The 23,144-nt window shown below is 39.9% G+C and overlaps 1 protein-coding gene across 1 annotated transcript in view; it reads right to left on the bottom strand.

Annotated features, from left to right (window-relative positions):
* The window catches only part of LOC140071334 (receptor-type tyrosine-protein phosphatase beta-like), a 74,424-nt gene that overhangs the window by 3,879 nt on the left and 47,401 nt on the right, over positions 1 to 23,144 (bottom strand). Inside the window, exons 23-35 of the mRNA XM_072118966.1 lie at positions 21,781 to 22,056; positions 20,724 to 20,861; positions 17,369 to 17,582; positions 16,907 to 17,028; positions 14,397 to 14,481; positions 13,706 to 13,750; positions 12,749 to 12,839; positions 11,853 to 11,943; positions 10,034 to 10,107; positions 9,027 to 9,161; positions 8,368 to 8,487; positions 1,272 to 1,435; positions 926 to 1,061 (exon numbers count right to left, since the gene is read on the bottom strand). Of these exons, the coding sequence (XP_071975067.1) occupies positions 926 to 1,061; positions 1,272 to 1,435; positions 8,368 to 8,487; positions 9,027 to 9,161; positions 10,034 to 10,107; positions 11,853 to 11,943; positions 12,749 to 12,839; positions 13,706 to 13,750; positions 14,397 to 14,481; positions 16,907 to 17,028; positions 17,369 to 17,582; positions 20,724 to 20,861; positions 21,781 to 22,056 (1,691 nt within the window). The remainder of the gene's footprint in view (positions 1 to 925; positions 1,062 to 1,271; positions 1,436 to 8,367; positions 8,488 to 9,026; positions 9,162 to 10,033; positions 10,108 to 11,852; positions 11,944 to 12,748; positions 12,840 to 13,705; positions 13,751 to 14,396; positions 14,482 to 16,906; positions 17,029 to 17,368; positions 17,583 to 20,723; positions 20,862 to 21,780; positions 22,057 to 23,144) is intronic.

Here is a 23,144-nt window from a genome sequence, read left to right as displayed (position 1 = left end):
ACTGCCCCCTATGTACAAGAAAATAACTACTATAATACTGTCCCCTATGTACAATAATGTAACTACTATAATACTGCCCCCTATGTACAAGAATATAACTACTATAATACTGCCCCCTATGTACAAGAATATAACTACTATAATACTGCCCCCTATATACAAGAATATAACCACTATAATACTGCCCCCTATGTACAGGAATATAACTACTATAATACTGCCCCCTATGTACAAGAATATAACTACTATAATACTGCCCCCTATGTACAGGAATATAACTACTATAATACTGCCCCCTATGTACAAGAATATAACTACTATAATACTGCCCCCTATGTACAGGAATATAACTACTATACTACTTCCCCTATGTACAAGAATATAACTACTATACTACTTCCCCTATGTACAAGAATATAACTACTATAATACTGCCCCTATGTACAGGAATATAACTACTATAATACTGCCCCCTATGTACAAGAATATTACTACTATAATACTGCCCCCTATGTACAAGAATATTACTACTATAATACTGCCCCCTATGTACAAGAATATAACTACTATAATGCTGCCCCCTATGTACAGGAATATAACGACTATAATACTGCCCCCTATGTACAAGAATATAACTACTATAATACTGCCCCCTATTTACAAGAATATAACTACTATAATACTGCTCCCTATGTACAAGAATATAACTACTATAATACTGCCCCCTATGTACAAGAATATAACTACTATAATACTGCCCCCTATGTACAAGAATATAACTACTATAATACTGCCCCCTATGTACAAGGATATAACTACTATAATACTGCCCCCTATGTACAGGAATATAACTACTATAAAACTGCCCTGTATGTACAATGTGAAATACTGCTAATGGAAATTCAGTTCAGTTCCTTCTACTAACCTCGGTTTGCACCATGAATACCCGATGCATCCTGAGATTATGAACGATTGCATACACATCTATTCGATCTTCTGCTTCAATTTGTTTGATGATGCGATCAAGTGCTATAAAGGTGCCAGTTCTACCCACTCCCGCACTATTAAAAAGAGCCAGAAAAGAACACATCAATGCATCAGATTTCCTTTTGTAAAAAAAAATTACCATGAAACTCCCCATTATATGTTGTGTTCTTGACATTATTTCTGTAGAGTAGATACTAAGAGAAAAGCAACTGGTAAAATGGAAAAATAACATGGCTACTATACAAGCCTTCTCAGTACATTCATTATCACAGCCATGCACCTACCTGCAGTGAACCACTATAGGTGAATGTAAAGAGAAGACATTTTTTGTGTATTCATGGACTAAATTCCTGAACTGTATCAGGTCATTGGTCGTCTTGGGAACACCATGGTCTGGCCACGCAGTAAAGTGGAAATGTCTCACTTCCTTATTCTGTTTGGTTTTAATCTAAAAGACAAAATGAGAGACAAATAAACCCCTTATAAACATACAATATTTTTATTATTTACATTAGTATTTTTAGCTGGACTTTTTTTTTTAGCTAGACTACTTTTTTCAAATTTTTTATCCACATTCAAACTAGTTCTGTGTGGAAAATAAGATCACCAAAATAATAATTTTAAGGGACCCTTTCACCAGATTTTAAACCAGTTCCCTCAGGTTGGGGATGAAATTTCCTTTTCTCTTTTATGTAAAATTTCACACATTTACCTATAACAAATCTCCAAAGACATATAAAAATGAGAAAAGAAGAGTTAGATTTTGCCTGAGATTAGTCAAGTCCAGAGGCTGTAGGCTTTGTTTGTATAGTACATAGAAACATGCTGCTGGTGTCATATTAAGGTTAAGAATCTCATCTTTCAGATCAATTCAGGTTTGTGATCCAGGCAATTTAAAAAAGCAGGCATTGCATCTTTATCTGCAGTTCACATTCAAAACAATGATTTATCTGCCTGTATCTCAGATTCTGTAGATCATAGAACCATAAGCTTCATGTGATCTGAAAGATGATAGTTATATCTTTAATATGACACCGGCAGCATCTTTCTAGGTGCTATAGCAGTGAAAATGAGAGAGTCTGAACTGACACTCCCCTGCAGCCTCTAAACTTGACTCATCGCAGGTAAAATATGACTCTTATGTACTCATTGGGGCAGATTTACTTACCCGGTCCTTTCGCGATCCAGCGGCGCATTCTCTGCAGAGGATTCGGGTCCGGCCGGGATTCACTAAGGTAGTTCCCCCGATGTCCACTAGGTGTCGCTGCTGCGCTGAAGTCCGTCCTCCGCTGGATGCAGGTAAGCGCGTGTTAAGCAACACTTTTTTTTTTTTAAATGCGGTGGTTTTTCCGAATCCGTCGGGTTTTTTTTACGGCCATGCTCCCCTCGATTTCCGTCACGTGCATACCGGCGCCGATGCGCCACAATCCGACCGCGTGCGCCAAGATCTTGGGCCAATTCTGGCAAAATTGACGCAAATCAAAAATATTTGGATAACCTTTCGGAAAAACGCGATTCGGGCCCTTAGTAAATGACCCCCAAGGTCACATGTCTTTACAGAATTTTTTTTTTTTTTGCAGGTAAACGGATGAGGGTTCACATAAAAGGGGAATTCTAGAAAGGATATTTCATTCCCTACCTGAGGGGTCTGGCTCAAATCTGGTCACGGGTTCCCTCTTAGCCATTGCCACTGTGTGATAGTTATTCATTTTTTAATTGCATTATACATCATAAGTTGCGTTATTAACAGCACATGTTGAACAGTGACATAATGACATATGCAGTTAACATTTACATCCAATAACGTAAATGTTGGGATAGTTATATTTTTATATTCAAATATATTTTTATTTAAAGTTTTTTGCATAAAATACAAAACAGAACATTACTTGTCATATTACTTGTCACTTGTCAATGTATCAGATGTAAAGCGCTGCATATAATTTGAAAGTTTTTTTTTATTTTTAAATTTTGTTTTGACATGTGCCAAAGGGTATGTTCACACAGAGGATCTTGGAACAGCGAGTCCTACTTAAAAAATGACATGTTCTTTATTGTGTCTGGATTCTACTCAAATTATAGGACATGTCTGTCAAATTCCACCATGTTAGGCCCCGTGCACATGAATGTCTGGGGGATGTACATTCGGCTGCAAATTTTAGGCTGGATATGCGACCTCATAGACGGCTATGGCGTCCGGGATCAGTACAGTGATCACAACATGTGCTCACCGTTCCATGGACAGGGCATGGTCTATCTTTGGGCGTAAGAATGGCCGTGCACCACTATTTCTTATGGAGAGGGGAGGGGTGAGCAGTGCTCATCCCTACTCCTCTCTAGTGCTCCTCTCTAAAAGCTGTAAATAAGTTGCCAGCCATTAAGGATGAATAAAAAAGTTCCATTCCCAATAGCAATCGGTAATATCTAAGGTGTTATTATGGGGCAGTAATCATTGCCAGGGGTAGCGCTATTGTTTATCACTGCACAGCCTTGATTGGATGAATGTATGTCTTCTCATGCTTCCCTGTCTATACATCCCAAAGCATCCAGGAGCTGACACGATTCATTCCTTACTTATATAAATCTTTTCCTGAGAGGAAACAAAAGTAATGATAATATATGCAGCTTTTCAAGAACAAAGAGCTCAGAAAACATTATTCAGCCATCTGTCCGTGACAATGAAATTACCATTTTCTAAGAAGAAATACCTGTGAATATACACTTATATAGGGCAGATTTAATAGCACATTCAGACAATGATGGTGGCTTGAGAATAAGCCTCATAAAGTACCAGCTGTCAGCAAATCTTTTGTCTTTTATAAGGTTGTGGAGGTAAATGTTCAGTAAGCCCTCATCTTAAAACTTTCTTTAAAAAAAAACAATGAACCCATTACTAATTATACTAAGAATAATATATGCTACAACACACAGGAGAGCCGACACATCCTATATATACTACACCACACAGGAGACACATCCTCTATATACTACACCACACAGGAAACACATCCTCTATATACTACACCACACAGGAGGACAGCCAACACATCCTATATATACTACACCACACAGGAGACACATCCTATATATACTACACCACACAGGAGACACATCCTCTATATACTACACCACACAGGAAACACATCCTCTATATACTACACCACACAGGAGGACAGCCAACACATCCTCTATATACTACACCACACAGGAGGAGAGCTGACACATCCTCTATATACTAAACCACACAGGAGGAGAGCCAACACATCCTCTATATACTACACCACACAGGAGTAGAGCTGATACATCCTCTATATACTACACACAGGAGGAGAGCTGACACATCCTCTATATACTACACCACACAGGAGGAGAGCTGACACATCGTCTATATAGTACACCACACAGGAGGAGAGCTGACACATCCTCTATATACTACACCACACAGGAGGAGAGCTGACACATCCTCTATATACTACACCACACAGGAGGAGAGCTGACACATCCTCTATATACTACACCACACAGGAGGAGAGCTGACACATCCTCTATATACTACACCACACAGGAGGAGAGCTGACACATCGTCTATATAGTACACCACACAGGAGGAGTGCTGACACATCGTCTATATAGTACACCACACAAGAGAGCTGACACATTGGGGCTCATTTACTAAGGGCTCCGCGGCCGCACATTCGTGGGGTTTCCCAACTTTTTCCGTTTTGTGGCGAATTCCGCCGGGATTTTGGCGCACGTGATTGGATTTCGTCGCAATCGCGCCGGCTTTCACGCGACAGAAATGGGGGGGTGGCCGTAGGAAGACCCGACGGATTCGGAAAAAAAGCGTAATTTAAAAAACGAATTGTGTACCAAAATCAATCACTCACATGCACCAGGAATAGGATGGTGAACTCCGGCGGACCTCAGCGCACCAGCGATACCTGGTGGACATCGGGCGCACAACCTTAGCGAATCGCCGGAAAACCTGAATCCTCGACGGAGAATGCGCCGCTGGATTGCGACAGGACCGGGTAAGTAAATGTGCCCCACTGTCTATATACTACACCACACAAGAGGACAGCTGACACATCATCTATATACTATACCACTCAGGAGAGCCAACACATCCTCTATATACTACACCACACAGGAGAGCTGACACATCCTCTATATACTACACCACACAGGAGAGCTGACACATCCTCTATATACTACACCACACAGGAGGAGAGCTGACACATCCTCTATATACTATACCACTCAGGAGAGCCAACACATCCTCTATATACTACACCACACAGGAGAGCTGACACATCCTCTATATACTACACCACACAGGAGAGCTGACACATCCTCTATATACTACACCACACAGGAGAGCTGACACATCCTCTATATACTACACCACACAGGAGAGCTGACACATCCTCTATATACTACACCACACAGGAGAGCCAACACATCCTCTATATACTACACCACACAGGAGAGCTGACACATCCTCTATATACTACACCACACCGGAGAGATGACACATCCTCTATATACTACACCACAGAGGAGGAGAGCCGACAAATCCTATATATTGTGCACCACACAGTCATATATATCAGTCATGGCGAACCTTTTGGAGACCGAGTGCCCAAAATACAACCAAAATCGACTTATTTACCGTGAAGTGCCAACATGGCATTTTAAGCAGTAACTCATAGCCTACCTGTTCTTACACATCTTTCAATCGTATTGGCCCCCTGAGGCCACCAGTACAGTTAAAAGAAGGAGGGCAAATTTAGACTATCATTGTAGCCTCTTTCCAGGGTCCAGCAAGATGACCTCCAAAGATAATGTCCACACCTTCTCACTTTCCCCACAGTTCCAAACAGCCAATGAAGTGTTGCTTTAAAATAGCAGCATCTCTTTAGTTGCCTGGGACTGCAGGAAGATTTGGTGGATTTGGTCCTATTTGGTGAAGTCTGTGCTGGGGTGATGGTCTGAGTGCCCACAGAAATTTCTCTGAGTGCCACCTCTGGCACCCGTGCCATAGGTTCGCCACCACTGCTCTATATACTACACCACAGAGGAGGAGAGCCGACAAATCCTCTATATACTGCACCACACAGCAAAGCCTAACATCCATTGAACTCCTTTTGCACGTTTTTCATTTTCAATTGCAGAGAAAATAGACAACAAGAAGCATCAAAGTTTGTATGGTCTTTAACCCCTTAAGGACGCAGCCTGTTTGCAGGTTAAGGCTCGCAACTTTTTTTTTAAATTTGACCAGTGTCTCTTCCTGTGGTAATAACTTTTGAACGCTGTTACTTATCAAAGCGATTCTGAGATTGTTTTTTCCCCACATGTTGTACTTCATTTTAGTGGTAAATTTTGGCTGATAAGTTTTGCGTTTATTTACAAAAAAAGGAAAAAAATGATGAATTTTTAGAAAAATTTGCCATTTTCGAAATTCTAAATCACCGCGTTTTCAGGCAGATAGATTTACCACCTAAATAACTTGCAGAATAACATTGCCCATTTGTCTACTTTACATTTTCATAATTTTTGAAATGTTTGGATAATTTATTTTGACGTCACGCGGCCTACAAATCGAATAGCGATTTTCCGTATTTTCAGAATTGACTATTTTGGGGATAAATACTGTTTGAAATCAAATTTTACATATTTAGCATCAAAACCCCCTATATAACCAACCCATTTTCAAATCTGCACCCCTCAAACTATCAGAAACAGCATTTACAAAGATTGTTAACCCCTTGAGATCTTCATAGTAATTGAATCAAAATGGCGGTGAAATTTAGAATGGTCAAATTCTGTCGGTTATACGTTCATTTAGCCCTAAAATTTACACATTTCCAAAAGATAAAAAGAGAAAACTCACCATAAAATGTGTTCTACAATTTCTCCTGAGTGCAGCGACCCCCCACACGTGGCCGTTACTTGTGTTATGGGGGCACAGCGAGGTGCAGAAGGGAAGGAGCACCCTGCAGCTGCCAGGATTTTAGTTTCCTCATTGGCCCCTTTTGAAGGCTATAAAATTTTCGCTTTTCCGTTATTTGGGCCATGTGACGGCATTTTTTTTGCGGGACGAGATGCTTTTTCCAGTGTTGCCATTTTGGGGTTGGTATCACCTATTGTTGAAAATTTTCGAACTTTTTTTGAGGTCATGAGTAGAAAAGCATCAATTCTGTACTGGATTTTTTACTTTTTTTTTTTTTCGTGTTCACCGTATATCCTAATAATCCTGTTATCTTTATTCTATGGGTCGATACGATTACGGGGACACCAGACATGAATATATTTTCTTATGTTTTACTAAATTTGCCAAATAAAACCCTAATGTGGGGAAAAATCTATCATTTTTGCATCGCTGTCTTCCAAGTGGCATAACATTGTTACGTTTTTGGCTACAGAGCTGGTCGATGGCTTGTTTTTTGCGGGACATGTTGTACTTTGCAACAATATCATTCTGGAGTACATATGTTTTGTTGATCACTTTTTATTGCATTTTTAGTGGGATATAATAGGTAAAAATCATAATTTTTGGCGGGTTTTTAACGTTTTTTTTTTTTACGGCGTTCATCATATGGGTTCAATAGTTATTTAGTTTTATTCTATGGATTGTTACGGACGCGGTGATACTATATATGTGGGGTTTGTGTTATGATTTAGACTTTTTTGAGCGTTATATGTCTCTTTATATGTTTTGGGGCCTATGGGCATTTTTAGTGATTTATAAAGTAATTTTTTATTGAAAAACATTTTTTTTTACTTTTTTTTACATGATCCACCATGGGATATGAACGAGCAATCATCTGATTGCTTGTTCTTGATAATACTCTGCAATACTAATGTATTGCAGGGTATTATCAGTGCCAGCCTATGCAGATGCATAGGCTGACACTTTGCCTTTAAGATGACGTCACAGACGCCATCTTTAAGGCAAACCCTCCAGGCTTCTCTGGGGTCCCGATCGGACCCCAGAGGTGCCAAAACAGCGATCGGTCCCCCCGAAAACGGTGCGGGGGGGCCGATCGTGGGGTAAAGACCCCCAGAAGGCATGTTAACACCCGCGATCGGAGCCCACTCCGACCGCGGGTGATAGCCGGGGATGTCAACGGTAGATTACCGTTGAAATCCCGCGGCTAACGATGCCGGTTCGGCTGCTATACAGCGCTGAACCGGCATCGTCTCTGCGCAGTAGCTGTACTGCGCTGAGCGCTATTCGCGGGACTCAGCGCAGTACAGCTACGGCGCAGAGCGGCAAGGGGTTAAGAATTCCTAAACTATATATACGGTATTTATATTAGGAATAGAGAGAAATAGCATATGCACTATCTGTGCATTAAGAAGACTTCTGGAACTTACATTCACTAATTGGAAATCCCTTATCGTCCAGTCTGGCAAAATACTTTCATTGGTCATGGATGCTGAAATGTCACCGTAAGTCTTGCTGCTTCTCTGTGGCCAATATTCATCACATTTCACCTACAATAATACAAGATACAATGTACATTTAACCATTTCTTTACTATTAGTTTTAAAATATCAACATTTATCTTTGTTTTCCTATAAAAGCAGCACAAAATATTATATAAAACTACCAGAAATTGCATTTACCTCAAACAGCGGCATAAAAAAAAGAAACAAAATATGCAACATCATAATTATTTGTTTTGAATGAACTCTCAAAAGGATAGATCAGTAATATGTATGTCCAGGAGAACCCAATTATGAATATAATTTTATGCATTAAACAAGATTCCGTGGTGGATATTAAAAAAAAAAACCACATCATAACTTACCTAGAGATAAGTTGGTTAAGGCACAATGGTCTTATCTCTGGTGGTGTACACCCCGGTTTCAGTGCGCATGTGCTGTAACCACGCACAATTTTGCGGCAAAAAAACCATCCACACACGCATACACACATCCACATCATGCCCGGCCATTGCGAGATTAAAACATATGACTAATATAGTCTACATATTGAAATAATGAACAGAGAGTTCATTAGACAATTTTACCTTTCCCAATTCAACACATCTAGTGAGCATGACAATGGCCCGGACATCTTCTTCCCATATCATGCGCCAGAAATCACTGACAGTATTCGGTAGAGGACCTTGTGCTGCAATAAACTCTCTTGGATGATTGTAACCCTGAAAAGAAAAATCAGTACAAATCAAATATAAAGTACAAGACAAATATACCGTTCATAACTCGGAAAGTTAAAATTGAGCACAAAATACAGTTTTTCGCTCAACCTGGGAAGCATTCCTAACTTTAGCAATCATGCATTATGCATTGTTATGCACCATACTTCTATGTTACTTACTGCACCTTCAAATACAGGCGGTCCCCTACTTAAGAACACCCGAGTTACAGATGAACCCTAGTTACAAACGGACCTCTGGATGTTAGTATGTTACTGTACTTTAGCCCTAGGCTACAATGAACAGCTGTAACAGATATTAAAGGTGTCTGTAATGAAGCTTTATTGTTAAACCTGGTTCTTATGACAATCCAAAATTTTTTAAATCAAATTTTCACAAAACTTTGTCTGGAGTTACAATTGTAAAATATACCGTTCAGACTTACATACAAATTCAACTTAAGAACAAACCTACAGAACCTGTCTTGTACGTAACCCGGGGACTTCCTGTATACTATCTTGCAGCATACACTTTAAAGAGTCGACTTCCCCACACTCTCGGCACGCTCTGGGCTAGATCCCTACACCTTCAGCACCAGCACTTGAGAAAGGGGTAGTATACCCTGAAACGCGTTGTGACTTTTTACGACAATTGTAATAAATAATCCTCTAACCAACTTTATTGCTCTGAATGCACCATTCAGTAAGCTCAAAAACCTCCTGCTACCTCTTGCATATAACAATATCTTCCATAAAACGTGGGCACATGTAAAAACACGTGGAAGAAATCGGGACACTTGCAGTCTGAGTATTAATACTTTATAATCTGGAGATTTATAAGGGGTAAAGCAGATTCGTCTTTCAGGGGAAGATACTTACAGGAATGTAGCTTGCGTTAATGTAGTCGTCTGTGGGGTTCCCCTGAGTGGACATTACAACACGAGAAACATCATCTAATAAAACAAATAAGAGATAACGTTATTTGGATACATCAGAAGTGCACGTTTTTGTTTAACTTGTACTCTTATTGTAATATTCTGCATTTACCTTTATACATTCTTTGTGCACTAATCAAATAAATCCACAAATTGATATTTCTATCTATTCACTCAACATTAAGGCAGAACTAGGTAATTACAGTATATATTCGAGTATCAGCCGACCCGAGTATAAGCCGAGACCCCTAATTTTACCACCAAAAACTGTGAAAAGCTATTGACTTGAGTATAAGCCGAGGGTGGGAAATGCATTGGTCACAGTCCCCCCTCCCCAGTATATAGCCAGCCTGCCCCCAGTAGTATATAGTCAGCCAGCTCCCAGTAGTATATAGTCAGCCAGCTCCCAGTAGTATACAGCCACCAGCCCCCAGTAGTATAAAGCCACCAGCCCCCTGTAGTATACAGCCAGCCTATCCCCATGTAGTATATAGCCTGCCCCCAGTGGTATACAGCCAGCCTGCCCCCATGTAGTATACAGCTTGCCAGCGCCCAGTAGTATACAGCCAACCAGACCCCAGTAGTATACAGCCAGCCAGCCCCCAGTAGTATACAGCCAGCCTGCCCCCATGTAGTATACAGCTTGCCAGCGCCCAGTAGTATACAGCCAACCAGACCCCAGTAGTATACAGCCAGCCAGCCCCCAGTAGTATACAGCCAGCCAGCCCCCATGTAGTATACAGCCAGCCCCCCCCCAGCACTTAAAAAAAAATAAACTTATATACTCACCCTCCAATGTCGGTGCGGCTCCCTGATGACCCCGCGTCCCTTCTTCTTTCTTCCCCTGCAGCTCTTCTTTCTTCTGTCATGGACGCGGCCATGTTTTCTTCCAGCAGGCGCATCTATGACGCGGCCGCTGCTGACGTCATAGTAAGGCCAGGAAGAAAACATGGCCGCGTCCATGACAGAATAAAGAAGAAGAGCTGCGGGGAAGAAAAAAGATGGGGCGCGCCGACATCGGAGGGTGAGTATATAAGTTTATTTATAAAAGTGGGTTTTGTAACAGACTAATAGACTCGTGTATAAGCCGAGGGGACGTTTTTCAGCACATTTATATATATGGTATTTTTTTAACTAAAGCACAAAATGTCACCCATTTTAATATTAGAATGCCTTGAATAGTGTAATGGTATAATGTTGCAGTTTTTTAGCACTAGTTGACAATTTTCTTCTTTTGTACAGAATAAAGATGTTTCCATGTGTGAGATTATTTACTAAATTTAAAGGGAACGTTCCCATCTCAGATATTTATGACACGTGCACAGCATAAGGGTGCTGTCTAAGGCTACATTCACATAAACGTTGGGGGGGGGGGGGGGGTCGTATATTCGTCCGACGTATATACGCCATATATATACGTCCCCCATAGATGGCAACGGGCGCATGATTCCGTGCGAGAGTGGTACGTTCCCGACTACGGAACGGTACAGTGCCGCACGTGTACTGCACCGTACCACTCTCGTACGGAATCGTGCGCAGTACGTGCGCCACTGTACCGTTCCGTAGTCAGGAGAAAGATAGGAAATGTCATAGGACGTGCGCCATATATTACTCCTCTCCCCAGCACCGACGTGTGCCTGCCATGCTACGGTATGGCAGGCACACATTGTGTGAATGCAGCCTAAGGCTGTTGCTGTGGGGTAGATTTATTTTATAACTTTGTGACAGTCCATTTTGCCCATGTACTTCTTACACATACTTACATGGCAGCACATTAGTGTATCTGTTTTTCACCTTATTCTCTAATAACTCTGACGCCAATTTAGATTGCCTTGAGCCAACAGATGCTAATTTCTAAAGAGCAACAAGAAACAGTGTCAACATTTTGTAAATTCTTACAAAATATATCAAGACTTAAAATAGTATACAGCATGATTTATTTGACTAATATGGACATTTCTGATCTGTAGTATATCAGTTCCATTTTGTAGTATAAGACGTGTCATATTCACATGTTACTGACCAGAAAACAGGAAATCTACCATCAAAATTATAAACCATGGACACTTGGTAATATTCTTACATTTGTTATTCATGGTATCCTTCCTTCCAAGACCACTTTTTAAAATTATGCCAATGAGCCAGAATGGGGGAGGAGGGGTTACCAAAGTCCCTCTGTGCTGTAGCTTCACCGGCTATTACATTGTGCAGGAGCACTTCCCGCTCCCCCTGGATGGGACTAAATCAGGCAGAGGGAAGGGGAAGCACTGAGGTAGCAAGGGAAGGGTGAGACTGTGTGACAGCCTATGAATCTTCAGCAAGGAGGGGCTCTGGTAACACCCCCTGGAGCCCTTGCGGCTTGTTAGCATATTTTTAAAAGTTGATTTTAGAAGAAAGGAGGCCGTGGATAACAAATTTAAATAGATTATTATAGTCCCGGTGCCTGGATCTATGTCTGTGGTTTATCATATTTGACATTGATGGTAGATTTGCGTTAAATAAATCAGTCACTCTTGGTGTTTATTTTTTAAAGACAAACTCTTGTTGAGCTGCTACATGCGTTTATGGTCATAAATAAATCTCACGATTCACACCATTCATCTAAATGCAACTACAGCAGAGAATGCCATAAAAAAACTGTTAAATAAAAAAAACTCACCTCATACTCTTCACTAAATCCCAGGTTACAGTCAGCTTTTTGCTTCTCAAAATGACCAATAAAACTAGTAGTACTCATGGCCAGCGGACTTCTGTGGGGAGGATAAAAACATTCAATCTAATTACACAATTTCTTATTAGAAACATTAGCTCAAAAATATCTTTTTATATTTAAAATGTTCTGAAAAATGACATTAGTTTCTACTTTTGGATGAAAAACAAGGGGGCATTTATCACATCCTTTTCTTTTATTTGCTCTTATTTTGCAACTTTTCCTGCTCCCTGCAAAGTTTACAGCGCCTGAATTTTGCTGTGTTACTCTTGATTTATCAGCAGAATCTAGATTTTGAAGTCTTTAAATTGTCGCACGGCTTAAATTTTGGGTGGAAAAAACACTTCACTCTCCTGCTGATTTAGGGAAAAGTGTAGAATGGATTGTGTAAAAAATGAGTGACATGTATGTTACTAAAATGCAAGACTAAGCTTACTGTAAGATACATCAAACACTCCCAAAACAACGCAAAAAAAACAAACAAAAAGGACAATTGCAAATTTCATGGCTAAGGATAAATGACTTTTATTAGCTGCATATTTGTAATTTAAAAGAATATGAAATATAAGTCTCTAAATATTTTTCAGCTTCTAAGGCTTTTCATCACATGAAAATTGTAAAAGATATCAGGGTCGGCTACAGGTTTTAGTAACCCTTTTGCAGTGAACTCATGTGGTGGCATTAAAAATATTAAAAGTCTCCTGTTCCCTAAAATATTCCCTAGTTTATCATAGCAAACAGCCCCCTCATGGGAACTTTACATAAGCCCCCCTCACACCCTATGGAATCCTCATGTATAGCCTTATTTGCCGCCCCCTCAGCAGCCCTGGGCCCTGGCACTTGCCCAGCAATGCCCAGTGCTGGTGTCAGCCCTATAAGATATAAAAAAAAATAACTAGAACTTACTTGAATGATGGCAGTGAAGTGTCTTTAGGTTTCTTTTCTTGATTTCTGTAACAAATAAACACATCTAAGTATATGTGTACAGCCCAACAATTTAGTACCAGGTAGACTATAGGAAAAGGCAGTAAACAGCTGTGACATGTGTCTAGGCAACTGAGATCCACTGTGGATTAGTTGGAGTCATTCCCCTTGGAGACCCTGGGGGCTGTTGCATCTATTGCCTCCGGGGACCATTATCAGCAGTAGTATAACCTGGGCAGATGTCAGGACTCATTGTATGAACATAATATAAATGTGAAGCCATGGTGGAGTAATACAAGGGTTCAGGACAGGTTGATGATAAGGTTTCTAAACTTAAATCCTTGTATGTGCATCAACAAAAGAAATCAGTAAAGATCCTATCACCCACTTTATAGCAAGTCTCACTGTCTCTATGAGAAGTGAAAGACAATGCATCACTGCCATCTGCTGGTCTCACATATGTATTAACTAAAACTGAGTGTATACCTCTACAAACATGTATCCTTCAAACTATTTGTAGAAAAGATATTTTGTATCATTACGAAAAGAGCTCATTTAAATGGTGCATTCAGCATGAATTTAGTTCTTAGGTGGAGTGTGCCTTAAAGGAATGTCTTCAAACAATGGCTACATTTAAGTTACACATTTACCCAGAAAATGTCAAATGTCTCACCTTCGCACCCTCCAGATAAAAAATCCAAGTAGACCAACAACGAGTACACCCAGAATACCTCCGACTACACCACCAATAATTGGGGCTAAAAAAAAATATGTATATAAAGGTCAATCATAATACTCTATAACAGTGTAATACAGAAGACATTGGGGGTCATTTATCTTATCTCTGTTTGTTTTTTCCAGTCTTTTTCTTTGGTAATATATCAATCTCACTTTTTCCTTGTGTTAAATGTTTTTTTTCCCGCCAGATCTCTTTTTGAGACATTTGTTACAGAGTTTTCCTTAAGTATGGCTTCGTCTGGAGTTTTTTGCGGCAAAAAAAGTCGCAAATATTAGACAACTTGAAATGATAAATGTTATTTATCATTTAGCATACATCGCGTGCAGGAAGGTTTACTTTCAATTTCTCTTTATTGCATTTGGTCCCAACAGTCGAAGCCCCAGTAAAATTTAGAGAAGAGCTGTCAGGTTGATTTGGGACTCTAAACCAACTACAGGTCCTTATGGGCCTGTGGTATAGGATAACAACTTTACCTTCTTGAAGTTTTAAATGGAAAACATTTTTCTTTTTTTAACCCAATTGCTTTAAAACCATACAGACACATTTGGGGAAACTAAACCACCAGTCCATAAGGACTTGTTGGTGGTTAAGTGTCCTAAATCACCTTGAAAGGTTCCCTTTAATTACTCTTAGTACACCTCCATGTAGTTAGGTAGCAAAACTGCTTTAAAGGAAATCAACAATCCAAGTCAAGCATAATAAACCAGGACACTTACTCATAGAGCAAGGCACCATGACTGTGTTATCTTATTACATTTGTTATCCATGACCTCCTTTCTTCTAAAAATCAACTTTTATAATTATGCTAATGAACCCGAGGGGCTACAGGCATGTTATAGAAGCCCTCTGTGCTCTGGCTTCACAAGCTGTTGTTACACTGCAGCAGAAGACTCCCCTCCTCCCTGCACTTCCTTTAATCTCGGCAGCAGTGAGCCCACAGTTGAAGGGGGTAAGTGTTAACAGCTGGTGAATCTGCAGCACAGAGTTGCTATAATAATAAGCCCATATACAAATATAAGAAGATACCACAGTCCCGGTGCCTGGATCTATGAGTAATGTCCCTGGTCTATCATGATGGATTTTGGTGGTAGATTTTCTTTAAGCAATAATACATCTGTACATTTTTGTAAGACGAGAGTGGCGATATATATATATATATATATATATATAATACTTTGGGAAATCCTTCCATTGTATATTGTGAAAAGCTCCTAAGAGTCAAATTTCCTGATATATTAAAGGGGTTGGCCACTCTTTTACATAAAATGCCCAAGTGTCTTTTCTGCCAGGTGAATAATCCCTGAATGTTCATCATGTAAGTCAGCAGTCCTGCTACTTACTTTTGTGCTGTGCACAGACTAGAGCCGCTCTTTCATGTGCAAAACAGGAATCTGCTCGCTGCAGTGAGCCTTAAAGAAAATCTACCACCATGATGAAGGACTGTAAGCCAAACACACTTATATCTGGCAGGATCTGTCCTCTTTTAGCTTCTTATGCCCTGGTTTTAACAAAAACAGGCTTTTAGAATGATGCAAATGAGCCTGAGGGGCACCAGACTCCATCAATATCTATGGAAGCTGGATCCCCTGAGGCTCATTTGCATAATTTGTAAAGCCTTTTTTTCCTTTAAACAAGGGCATAGGAATCATAAAGAAGAGTAGATTCTGCTGAGGGGGCACACAGCAGTGTGTAAGTGTGCTTGGTTTACAATCCTAAATCCTGGTGGTAGATGTCCTTTAACCACTTGACTTAACCCCACCTCTAATCAGATAACCACACCCCTTTAACCTGGTTAATTTTAAATGTTGTGGAGAGGGGTGGTGGACTGGACTGAGGCTCCCTATTATATATTTAATAGTCGTCTCTTTTTAGTGAGCTGATCCTTATTATTCAGCTATCTTAAATGAGCCAGACTTTCCATCACCAGTGCAGATTCTCTGTGATTCTTTGTTTACACGTCTGAGCTCTGAAGAAGAGCAACTGGAGAATCGGCAGTAGAATAGTTGCTTACTCCCCCCTCTCCCAGTCTCTGTCAGTGAGAAGAAGGATACAATGAGTGATGCCATGAGGATGGCCTAGAGCAGGTCCATATTATGGCAGAGACGTGTCTAATGGAAGCAATCTATTGAAAAGTGGCCAAACCCTTTAAGAAGCTTTGGAAAAACCTTGGCAAAACTACAGACAACTGTTTTATATAAACTTATTAATTCTTATTATATCAATACATGTTTTTTTCAGGCAACCCGTATCTTCCTATTTTTTTCTACAAATGTTCAGAAATCTCCTTAGAGAAGAGATAGAGCTCAGGAAAGAGGAGGGAGCACAGCTTTATGCTCAATTTTTTTTAGTAAAACTGGATAAAGAGTGGAGGAGCAACAGACGGAAAGAGGCAAAGCAAAACTCCAAAGTTATTTTACTAGTGACCACTACTCTATGACACTTACCTGAATCTATTGGTGTATCGATAGATGAAGATGTATATGGTGTAGGTGCATATAAAGACTTCTCTGGTGAAATCAGACCATCCTGGTTATATATAATGGTAGTAAAACCTACAATGCCAACCCTAGGGACAAAAAATGACAAAAAATAAAAAGATAAAAAAAACATCAAGAATATAAGGTAAATTTGGTCTATGAGATTAAAAATATATATTTCCACAATAATTGGGCAAAAAGGTGTCACACAGGTGAAGTCTGCCCATCATTATTAAACCAGTGGAGAGGGAACTTTTGACAATTGAATGGGGAGAGCGCACAGACCCCTCACAACTCTGTACTTTTACTAATGGCTGTAATAGAAAATTACATCAAAATACTACAATGCATAGCTACTTAACCATGTTCAAAGTTGGCAAAAAATAAAGTACAGACCATCTATATCATACATTCAAGAATAAAATTTACCAATATGAAGATGAAGGACTGAGTGGCCCATTCCGATAAGCTCTGTATGTTGAACCATCTCCAATATTCACTGTTTGAGTAGCTGCCCGAAGTGACCTCTGTGATGTGCTGGCACCTGTATTTTTTATCACTGCAACGTATACATTGGAGGTCTTACTCTTAAAATCGTCATAAGTCTTTAGCAAATCATCTGCCGATGGTCTTTTACCGTCAGCTGAAAATAAAAAGTAATTGTAAAATGTCTTGTCTGCTAGGCCATGCTCTAAGAACAGTCAATAAAGTATTAAGCAATAACGTTTCTAGGTACTGTACAGTGTGCAGGCTCATGCTATGTGTAGCACATAACTAATGTCACCTTATAGTACACATAAGTAACACTACTAAACTGTACAAATATATATGGTAAAGATATTATATATCAAATATCCAACATGTCCATAGCAATAGATAACACAATAACCCCCATTAAGAGTAACAGCATAGTGATTCGTACATATAGAGGTTTCACTATGAACATTACTGTCAGCAGAGCAAACACACTACACGAAACATAGCAAGAAGATTGCCCATTATATAGAAAGTATAATATCTAGATGAGATGGCACCACTCCCTGTCCAAAATTTTCAACACAGACGCAGGCAACCTTGGCACATGGACAAAACTTGTTTCCTTCGGCAGTGCCCTAGAAGTGCCAAATGTCTGTGGAGAAAATCGCATACATCTGCAGACTTTATACACTTCAAATTTATGCTCAAAACCTATAACTCTGCCCTTCACCTTGCTAAACAGGTCTACTTTACTAATCTAATATCCTCTCTTTCTAACAACCCCAAAAGGCTCTTTCATACTCTTTGCTCCTTACTAACACCGAAGGTGCAGCCACCGGTCACAGACCTTGGGGCTGAAGATTTGGCCGCCTACTTTAAAGATGAAATTGACTGCATTTGCCATGAAATAATTTCTCAATCCACTCCCCCCACTATTACCATTCACTCCATTACCTTACCCTGTCTGCTCTCCTCCCTTGAGCCAGTCACAGAAGAGGATGTGTCCAGGCTCCTTTCCTCTGCTCACCCCACTACCTGTATCAGGGACACCATCCCCTCACATCTCATACAGTTCCTTTCCCTAGCAGTCACTTCTCACGTCACTAAAGTCTTCAACCTCTCTATTCTGGTGTCGTCCCCTCTTCTTTCAAGCATGCAGAAGTTACCCCATTACTAAAGAAACCTTCCCATCCAGTGCTACTAACTACCAACCAGTTTCTCATCTCCTTTTCATCTCCAAACTTCTGGAATCCCGTCAGCTAACTCCTTGGCTCCATACACTCCAACTGAAACTGCTCTTACTAAAGTCTCCAATGATTTCCTCACTGCTAAATCTAAAGGTGATTTGCTCTATTTGCTCCTCATTCTTCTGGATTACTCGGCAGTGTTTGATACTGGGGACCATTTCACTCCAATGGCCTAAAGGACACTGCAGTCTCGTGGTTTTCTTCCTATCTCTCTGACGCACTTTCAGTGTCTCCTTCTCTGGATCTCTCTTATTCTCTTGCTCTCAGGGCAGGGGCTTCTCAGGGCTCAGTCCTAGGTCCTCTTCTTTTCTCCCTCTATACTGCCCCCCATGGGACAAACCATCAGCAGATTTAGACTCCAGTATCATTTCTATGCTGATGATACCCAGCTATATACTTCTGCACGTAACATCACCAGAACACCAGTGACTGTCTCTCTGCTGTCTCTTAAATCATGTCCTTTCTCTTCTTTCTAAGAAAGACATTATTGTCTTTCCACCATCTACTATCCGACCCAACCCAGTCCTCTCCATCTCTGTGGGATCAATATAATCCTGAGGCAGCTGGCCGATGTCTTGGGGTTGTGCTGGACTCCAACCTCTCCTTTGCTCCGTATATTCAATCTCTTGCTCGCTCTTTCCGCATGCAACTCCAGAATCCGCCATTTCTTACAAGTGAAACCTCTAACATCCTAATTGTTGCTCTGATTCACTCTCTACTAGATTACTGTAACTGACTAAACTCAATCTTCTAGTCACTAAACTCTCTCCTCTACAATCTATTCTTAATGCAGCAGCCAGGCTTATCTTTCAGACCAAACGCTACTCTGATGCCTTCAGTTTGTGCCATTCACTGCACTGGCTGCCCGTCTCCTTCCTTATACAGTTTAAAACAATCACCCTCATCCACAAAGCTCTGTGCAATACTGAACCTCCCTATCTCCCTTCTATTATACTAGAGGTCAAGGTTTTACTATAGAAACTCTGTTATTTTCCAGTGAGTTAAAGGGTTATTTCAACCACACAAAGTACCTGCAACCTTTTCATTGTCATATAGTGGTGGTCTTGCCAAGACCCCAATGATCAGAAAATGATGGCATATTCTAACGATAAGCTTTTACTTCATGAGAAGAAAATAACCCTTTAAATGAAACAAAAATGGCCACATACAACCAGGGCTAGATGAAAATCATAGCATACACAACACAATCACAGCTCCAACTAGCTTGGGCACAGCGTGTCCTCACCAGTGAATGAAAAGCCAGACTTGTAGCTTCTATGTGGTAGAACATATATGTGTGTGTAAGGTTTAGGCTGCGTTCAGATGCTGCATTTCAATTGTATTTTGAAACACATATCAAAGGCTGCGGGTAGGAGCTTGTACCGATTATGCATTTATGTGGTGCTTGTTCCCAATTGCAAGTAGTTGGGTATAAATGCATATGTTATTGGCGGTAGCTCCTCTCCACTGCATTTTAAAATGCAATTTAAATCCAGCGTGTGAACGCGGCCCTTGGTAACAAAACTATTTTAATGCTTAGATGTCATCACAAAAATAGTTGATGCAAACATGTGTCCAGTTGACACCTGTACTTCCGTCATTCACTTCTGTTCCAAAATTAACGGAAGAATAATGTATCCACTAAAAAGTCCGTTCTTCTAAATACATAGTGGACTAATAATTAGGATGTAGTAAATCCAACATTGACATTGAAGATCCAGGATCAATCAACGATGAAGAAGCACTCCAAAAGATATCAAAGGAAAAATGTATTCCACCATAACAATGCAACGTTTCGCCTATTCAATCAATGCTTGAGAATGTCATGATTGAATAGGCGAAACGTCACATTGTTATGGTGGAATAAATTTTTCCTTTTATATCTATTGGAGTGCTGCTTCATTGTTGATTGATCCTATAATTAGGATGTATGTATAGCGATGGGTGATGTAAATGGGTTAATATTTGTCCCTTAACAGGCTAAATATAAAGTTAACCACTAAACAGGCTAGTCTGTAGTCTGTGCAAATCAGTGAAAAAAGGACATCTGTTCATCTTACCATTTACACTTGATACAATAACAGCATAAGCTTCAATCAGTCCATTACTGGCATCGAACTCGGGAAAAGTAAACTGGAAGGAGTATGGAGAAGGGGGGCTCATGGTTACAATTGTCAATGCTGGTGGCTCAGGAGGTGCTGAAAAAGAAGTATAAGAAAGTATATATTCATTATTATAACTGTTGTAACATCTCAACATGCTTGAAAATAATTTCATGTTATATCATGCATCATGTACAGTTTACAAATAAAAAGGAATCCCTCCAGTTATATGGCGATACTTGTTTTTTTAACAAAGTAGAAGTAAACCTTCAATACCCAATGGGGCACATTTACCTACAAGGTCACTGGAGTTCGCTTAAAGTGCATTGTCTGAGTATAATGCTGCGTGGGGCAAATCACTAAGATCGTGCGCCATAAATCATGAATGTGTCGCTTAGCCACTCAGGTCCCACAGAGTTCACCAACTTTTTTGTGGTAAAACACAATTGCGTGCAACACAATTGGGAAGTTAAATACGGTGCTCAATTCGAATCGGTAAGACCGACCAATGGCACGTCCCCTAATTTTTGTTGCATGGAGGCTAGCACATCTGCGCCACAATAGCAGCGCACCCACTTCTTAAATACCTGTGCAAGCCGTTTTAGCCATTAAGACCGTGAACAGTCTGACTAAAGTGTGGCGCAAAGCCCTTAGTAAATGTGTCCCAATGTGGTAGGGTAGATTAGTGTGGTACTGAGTGGTATTGCAGCTTAGAGGACCATCTGCAAGAGCACAAGCAACCTATGTACAGTACAATGCATACAATGCTGGTTTTTGAATAAAGTTCTATAAACCAGTAGTGTGGATTTGCATTACTATACAGTATGTATTAGAGTTATAATATACTTACACAATACAACCTAGTACATGTGATATCAAAAGACAAAAACAACAACAACAAAAAATAATCTACTATTCTGGGGTACAAAAGCGAAAATCCTTTTGTTGTAGACAATCATTCTCTCTCCACATCATTGAAGCATCAGTGTTTATGATTAGGATTTTGTTAACTTACATCCATTATAAGTTTTGCATTTCTTTTGGACCATCGCACTGGGTTTGCCACATGAAGACAGGGTAGTCATAGTCACAGTGTACACTGTGTTGAAGTTTAACCCTTGCATAGTGTAACTTTTCTGACCAGTAAAGTTCACATTTATAGAGACGGTGGTGGTGTTGGCTGCTACAAATAAGAAGCTAGTAAAGTGTCCTCCTGGATTATTCCAATCAAAATTGAGAGTTGTTGAATTTTGTATCCCGCTGCAGGTAAAATCAGAAACGGCCCCTGGAACTGAACACAGAATATATTTTATTCATAATACTCATTGGCATACAAGTTCCCTAGTGATGCATTACTAAGCTCTTTTACATGTGCAAACAAATCCCTCTATACACTGGGGAATGGGGAGCCGGAGCAGAGCAAGTACATATTTTATTTCTGCCCCCCAGCAATGACAGAAAAACCCCTCTAACCCCTTATCACTGACACTTGTTTTCAGCTTATAGACAAGACTATATTTTTAGACATGTGTCACAATAGTTAGACCACCCAAATATCTTGATAACAAACATTTCCGGAATGTCTGCTTTATGTTGGAATGTTTTATTTATGTGTCCTCTCATTTTTCTAGGATGTTATGAGGTTTAGAACTTAAGGTACGACTTTTCTTATTTCCATAAAAAAAACCAAGTCTTAGTTTTCAAGCGACTTTGAGAGAATAATAGTAAAACTCCATAAATTACCCCACTATAAAAACTACACCCCTCAATGTATGTAAAACAACTTTTAAGAAATCTGTTAACTCTTTAAGGTAAGGTAAGTGTATAGGGGAAAGTTTCCAAATAGTAGAACACCAAAATAAAATAAAAATTAGTGACTGAATTTAAAAAACAGTTTTTTAGGAAGGGTGTCCTCTCAGAGAGGTGGTCTGTATACATTTGCACACATACTGTGATGCTGCCATGTGTTCATCTTCTTATTCCTATATAGATATTTTATGGTGCAGTTGGACATGTTTTAATATATCTTTTTCTTTGTGATGTAGTAGATTACTGTATGATGCAAGGATCCAGTGTTGTGTCTTCCCTGCCTTACTCTGCACTGCTTCTGTATCCTGATTATCTGAGCTGTTTGTGCACTTTCATGTGGATCGCTATTGGCATCATTGCCCATAGCTGATGTCACAACCAAAAGGTCCGAACCACTTCAGGAAAAGCTCAGTGGATTTTACACATATCCACATATATGTATTAGCCCTATATCTCAGGATAGGAAGAAGCCAGTTATAGTTGGAATTGTTATCAAATGCTATCTCCAGCTGTGTTAAAACTATTTTGTGTCAAGTAACTATACAGTTATGCTTTAGGTGTTTCACAGGA

Source organism: Engystomops pustulosus, chromosome 7 (assembly GCF_040894005.1).
Source record: "Engystomops pustulosus chromosome 7, aEngPut4.maternal, whole genome shotgun sequence".
Lineage (NCBI taxonomy): Eukaryota > Metazoa > Chordata > Amphibia > Anura > Leptodactylidae > Engystomops > Engystomops pustulosus.
The sequence above is the reverse complement of the archived record's forward strand: the minus strand, read 5'-3'. Positions and strand labels throughout refer to the sequence as shown.